The sequence below is a fragment of the Limulus polyphemus genome, unplaced genomic scaffold (genome assembly GCF_000517525.1).
Source record: "Limulus polyphemus unplaced genomic scaffold, Limulus_polyphemus-2.1.2 Scaffold2378, whole genome shotgun sequence".
In the NCBI taxonomy this organism is placed as follows: domain Eukaryota; kingdom Metazoa; phylum Arthropoda; class Merostomata; order Xiphosura; family Limulidae; genus Limulus; species Limulus polyphemus.
This window is the reverse complement of record NW_013667988.1, coordinates 78,951-85,386: the sequence shown is the minus strand read 5'-3', so window position 1 is coordinate 85,386 and position 6,436 is coordinate 78,951. Positions and strand designations below refer to the sequence as shown.

The following is a 6,436-nucleotide window of genomic DNA, read 5'->3' as shown; positions in this document are numbered from 1 at the left end:
TATGATAAAAACACAGGCTAAATTCATGTAATGCATGATAAAAACACAGGCTAAATTCATGTAATGCATGATAAAAACGACTGAATACATTTAATGCTTGATAAAAAGCAACACAGAATTTGTGTGTGTGTGTGTGTGAGAGAGAGAGTTCTATTAATGCCAATGAAGTTACTACTATGTTAGAAAAATAAGACAGATATTTTATTGTTGAGCCATTTACATTTTACATAATCATAGCATGGTTAAAAATTCTGCAGCACAATAACATTATATCTTCACTCCACACACGAGCACACACTTTATTCTGTCCTTTTTTTCTGTCACATACAGGTGAGACACACTAAAATAAAAGTTTCCAACACTTTGTGTTGGATATACAAGACTGTTCAGCTTAAAAGTTATTATTTAGTTTATTTAGTAATTTAATATTTAATGATTATTTAGTTTTCATAACAAGAGCGTTAAAAGTTCATTATTTAAAAAAAGTTATGGCAAGTTTACTTATGTAACTGTTTACAAATTATTTGTTACGTAGTTCAGTTGTTCTGAATTGACATGACATTACTTGAACCTTCTAAGTTTTTCTCATTGTTTCCTTGAGTATTGTAACATCATAATGTTGCATAGTCTGAAGAAAGTTCTAGGTCTCAGTTGGGCCATATATATAGAGCCGACTAAGTAAGTAACTTCATAAAAGTGAAGTCAGATGTTGTATCAGTTTATCCGTGAGTGATTTTAAAGTGAGTGTCACAGCCTTGTTTTATAACAACAGAGTAGAAGAGAATAATTTATGTTGTCAAAAGGTGTTCTAAAGTAATTGAACCCAGCTGTTTGGACTTTGATGAAAAAGAAACAATTATTTAAAGCTCTGGATACAACTGTGATAACCAATAGAGTAACACGTATTTTGTACATATGTTTGACTTGTTTTGGTTATATTATTTTAAAACAAGTGAATTGTGTGCTTTCTGTTTATTGTTGAAATCTATTACCAACAAGTCCCAGAAACCTACCATATAGAATTCAGGCCCCTATACAACCTGACATTGGCGAGCCAGCAATAATTATATTGTGGTAAATGGTGGTAGAAGAAAATATGAACGACAGCAGAAGTAGTCTATATATATGCACAGCTGTAGTGGTAATGAAAATAGTATACAGATTACAATCACACTATATAACTATGTCAACTGATTTTGATAAATAGATAGAGAACTAAAAGATAATGATCCACTACAGTTTGTTAAAGAAAAACAACAAGAACTAGAGAGAGGAGAAGATACAGAGAAGAGAGGAAGAAAGACTGAAGGAAAAGAAGATACTGGAAATAGACAGAGAGAGAATAAGTGTACAAACTGAGAAAGATGAAAAGGAAATAGAGACATAAGGTATAAAAGCACAAATTGAGAAAGAAGAATAAAGACTGGAAACAGAAAGAATAAGAGTACAATTTGAGATCTCCAAGTTCACCCAACAGAAAGATGAAAGACCCAAGAATGACAATGGGGTCAGGACTAGCCCACCCAAGCTGCCTAAATTTCATAAACATAAAGATGTCATGGATGCTTCCCTGGACAGATATGAAAGATTCACCAAAAGTCAGAACTGGGATAAAAGTGACTGGGCAGTATGTTTCAGCCCAATTCTCACAGGAAAAGGTCTACAAGTGTATGCAGGCATGAGGTCAAAAGATATCATGGACTATGAAAAATTAAAAGTGGCTTTGCTGAAATATTTTGAACTTACCATGGAAGGTTTTTGCTGAAAGTTTAGAGAAGTCAAACCTGACACTGGAGAAACTGTATTTCAGTTTGTGGCACATCTACAGTGATACTTCACAATGTGGACTGACATGGCTAAATGTGAAAACGGTTTTGAGGGACTGGCAGATCTACTAATATGTGAAAAATTCATGATCATGTGCCCACTGACACGTCATTGTTCCTAAAGGAGAGAGCACCAAAAGACGCGGATGAGATAATTAAGCTGGCAGAGCAGTATATGGAAGACCACGGAGGGACTATAACTGACAAGACTAAGAATAACCAATTAAGGTCGAAACCAGTGGTGGGTGCCAGAAGCAGGAGTCAACCAAAGGTGTCAGAAGGTTAACAGACAAAAGTCTGTCACCAACAAGCAGCAGCAGAAATTTCAACATAAGGCAGCTGGAGCTACCTACGAAGATGGTGCTGGCAAGAAACAAGAAAAGAGTGACTATCACCATGGATGCTGCTGCCAGAATAATTGGAGTGGATTGTTTTGAATTTCACACAAATCTACACAAGGGCTATCTGTGCTAGCCATCCCTAATTTAGCAGTGAAAGACCAGAGGGAAGGCTGCTAGCCATCACCACCTACCTCCAACTCTTGGGCTACTCTTTTACCAATGAATAATGGGATTGACCATCACATAATAATGCCCCCACGGCTGAAAGGGTGGGGTTTTGAACCCACAACCTTCAGATTGCAAGTCAAGCACCCTAACCACCTAGCCATTCTGCCAGAAGAAACAGAATAGAGACAACTCATCAGATTCACAAGAAGGAAGTGCTATTTCCAAGAATAAACAGTGCACGAATGAGAGTCAGCTCAAGTTAGCAAACAGGTCAACAGTGCCATTGGTGATTGGAGCAAGTGACATATGTCAAGAGGTGCCAACAAATAATAAAATGCCAGTAGGTGAAGGCTATGTTGGGAACAAGAAAGTGAAAGTCACAATGTTTCCCATAACAAGAATAAAGGTGGACACTATATTACATGGGAGATCTTGAGGCCACGTGCATGAAGGCACCCATCTACACCTTGGAGGTTGGCAATATAACAAGCAGTAGAAGTTTGGAGGAACCAGAGAGAAAGGAGACTGATGAGGCATCTGTAGTCACCACAAGAGCTCAAGAAAAGAAAAGCATGCAAAACATCAAGCTCCTGCAAGTATCAAATGGTGACATCCTGATTGTAGGTCTACAAGAACTGAAAGAAGGACAGAAGAAAGGCCCTTCACTGAAGAAACTTTGGGACAGTGCCCAAGAGAAAGTTGAGCATAAGATAGAGAGGAAAGGAGACTTACAAAATAGAGGATCAGAAAGGAGCTCTGTACCAAATATATAAAAGCAGTTCTCCAGGGAAAGCCCAGCACATCAAAGGCAGTCAGAAGCACTTCTATGACAAGAAGGCCATGGATCGACGTTTCAAGGTTAGACAGAAGGTCTTGATTCTGCTACCTACAGACAACAACAAACTCACCCTGCAGTGGAAAAGACCTTTTGATCGACAAGAAGTAGTCAATAGAATGGACTATAAAGTGAAAGTGGACAAGAAGACCAAGATCTACCATGCTAATCTGTTGAAGAGGAACTTCAAGAGGGAAGAAGATCTAATGGGTGCAGCTATTGAGTCACAGATGGACATGGCAGGTGTAGCTGTCATAGACACAGAATCAGGAGAAAGTGACCGTCATAGAGAATGAAGACCTACTAGACCTAAGACCACTGGGTGGAGATGAGACGTATGAGGACATCAACATAAGTAAAGAACAGACTGACAAGCATAAGAAGGACCTACAGGAGTGACTGTGCTAATGCACAGATGTCTTCACAGATAGACCAGACAAGACAGACCTTGCACAACACAAGATTGAGACCCCGACCATGGATCCAGTCAAGGTGAAGCCCTACCAGATGCCCTATCTGATGAAAGACCAACAAGAGAACTGCAAATGTTGGTGCTAGCTATATGAGGAGACTTTGTGTATGAACTAAAAACAGTCTTTATATATATAGAGAAAAAAATATTGTAAATATTTTTCTTGAAGAGGAGCTTATTGTTGGGTATGCAAGACTGTTCAGTTTAAGAGTTATTATTTAGTTTTCATGACAAGTGTGTTAAAAGTTAATTATTTTAAAAGCAACAGTTATAGCAAGTTTAATTATATAACTGTTTACAAATTATTTGTTGTGTAGTTCAATTATTGTGAATTGACATCACATTACTTGAACCTTCTAAGTTTTTCTCGTTGTTTCATTGAGTATTGTTACATTATAACATATTGTAGTTTTTAAAATGTTCTAGGCCTCAGTTCAGCCTATATATATAGGTGACCAATTTAAGTAAGTAACTCATTGAAAGTAAAGCAAAGTTAGACTGTGTATCAGTCTAGCCATGACGGGCGATTTCTAAAGCGAGTTACACAGCTTGTATTGTAATAACAGAGATACAGGAGAATATTTTTTCATGTCAAAGGGTCTTCTAAAGTAACTGAATCTGCCTGTGTGGACTCTGATTAAAGGTAGACAATTATTTAAAGCTCTGAATAGAACTGTGATAACCAATAGTGTAACAAACTTTTTTTGTACATACGTTTGACTTGTTTTGAATACATTATTTCAAAACAAGGGGACTATGTGTTGTCCATTTATTGTTGAAATTTATTGCCAACAAGTCACAGAATTCAGCCCCTATAACACTGACACTTTGACAGATGTTACAATAAGAACATATTAAAGGATATTATACAGTTTTTTATAGTAATAGAGAATCCAAATAAACTATTGTTATTCTTATCTGTGGAGATTAAGACAGACCAGACATACATATGTTCCCATAATGAACAGCCACCTTGAAACCCAATTTTTAAAGGAAGTAGGAACTAGAATGACAAAAAGCTAGAACTATATCACAAGCAAATTAAAACTTCTCTAAGACAGGTTTGATATATAGGATTAGTTAACATTATTAGGTCCCAATGACAAGTGAATTAAAACCTCTCTAACATAGGTTTGATATACAGGTTTAGATAACCCCATTAGGTCCTAATGACGAGCGAATTAAAACCTTTCTAACATAGGTTTGAAATGTAGGATTAGTTAACACCTGATGCCAAGTGAATGCATGTTCTAAGTTAGTCTAAGAACAGCTGTAAAACAATAAAAGGAAATGAAACCAGATCTGGAATGTCTATTAGTTTTAAGTAGTGTGCTATCGTATGTTAAAACATGCAATCACCGCAGAAAGGAAAAATGGTAATTTAGATTTATTTCATATTTTTTAACTTTTACTTTACCATACATGACAGATTTCACTACAGTTAGTATTTGGGTAGAGAAAATAAATAAAATTCAGTTTTACTGAAAATAATTTTTGATTTTCATTTAAGAGGTTCTAGAGGTTATACAAATAAAAAGTGAAAACTGTAAAATGAAAAGAAATATAAAAATTATTAACACAAAAATTACCTGGCCCTCAGACAAACACAGTAAAGATATTATAAGTTCAGAGACAAATCTTTAGTAAAAATAATTTATGAAAAACATTTGATTTTCTGTGTACAACAGACTTGTAACGTTTATTCAAAGCTTGCCAAATTTTGTGAATATACACTTACTACAATTAAATTGTATTATGTATAGTTTCATGGTTATATGGTGGTTACAAGGTCAATCAGAATGAATTACCTCTATTTGGAGAGTTAAAATAAGTTTAATATGTCACTTTTCATTAAGAGTAGTCTAAACTATATCCATGATTATATTATTAGCAATCACATGCTTTATATCTTAATGAAAAAAATATTTTTTATCTTATGATTTTCTTGCCTTCATAATTTAACTTACCAACAACCATAAACTAAAATTTTTGTGTCATCAGTAGGCCACTGACAAATAGCAATCTTCAAATCCTGCATAATCTCAGTTTCTCCAAATAAACGAACCTCTGAGACCTAAAAATATAGTAATATGTTCAAAAATTCTTCTAAGACTTATAAACTATATTATATTAAAAGTTATTTCTTCTGCATAGTTGTACATTTGAAGTTTAAAACTTAATATCTTAAGAATGATTACTTGTAAATATTTATATTCTAAAACTTATAAAACATTAATATGTTAGAAATTATTTCTTCTAGTTTGACTTCTCAAACTTAAACAATTAAATGATACCTTCTTAGCCAACATTATTCTTTTGACTGGACTTAATCCTGAAACAGAACTTTTATAACAATAGTTATAGAAAACATCAATTAAATTTAAGTATATCAAGTAACATACCTCAATTTTTGTACCTAGAAGTGTTGCATCTTTGACATAAACTATACTGAATGAAATATTATTGTATTCAATCTTCCTAGAAGTTTTGTATCTTTGACAGGAACTATATTGAATGAAATATTATTGTATTGGATCTTCATAAAAGTTTTGTATCTTCAACAGAAACTATGCTGAATGAAATATTATTGTATTGGATCTTCCTAAAAGTTTTGTATCTTTGACAGAAACTATGCTGAATGAAATATTATTGTATTGGATCTTCCTAAAAGTTTTGTATCTTCGACAGAAACTATGCTGTAATGTAAATATTATTGTATTGGATCTTCCTAAAAAGTTTTGTATCTTTGACAGGAACTATACTGAATGAAATATTACTGTATTGGATCGTCCTA

At 34.2% G+C, this 6,436-nt stretch overlaps 1 protein-coding gene across 1 annotated transcript in view; it reads right to left on the bottom strand.

The window, feature by feature from the left end:
• LOC106466773 (DDB1- and CUL4-associated factor 15-like) overlaps positions 1-6,436 on the bottom strand; it is a 56,851-nt gene that overhangs the window by 32,982 nt on the left and 17,433 nt on the right. Inside the window, exon 5 of the mRNA XM_013927073.2 lies at positions 5,610-5,716. Within this exon, the coding sequence (XP_013782527.2) occupies positions 5,610-5,716 (107 nt within the window). The remainder of the gene's footprint in view (positions 1-5,609; positions 5,717-6,436) is intronic.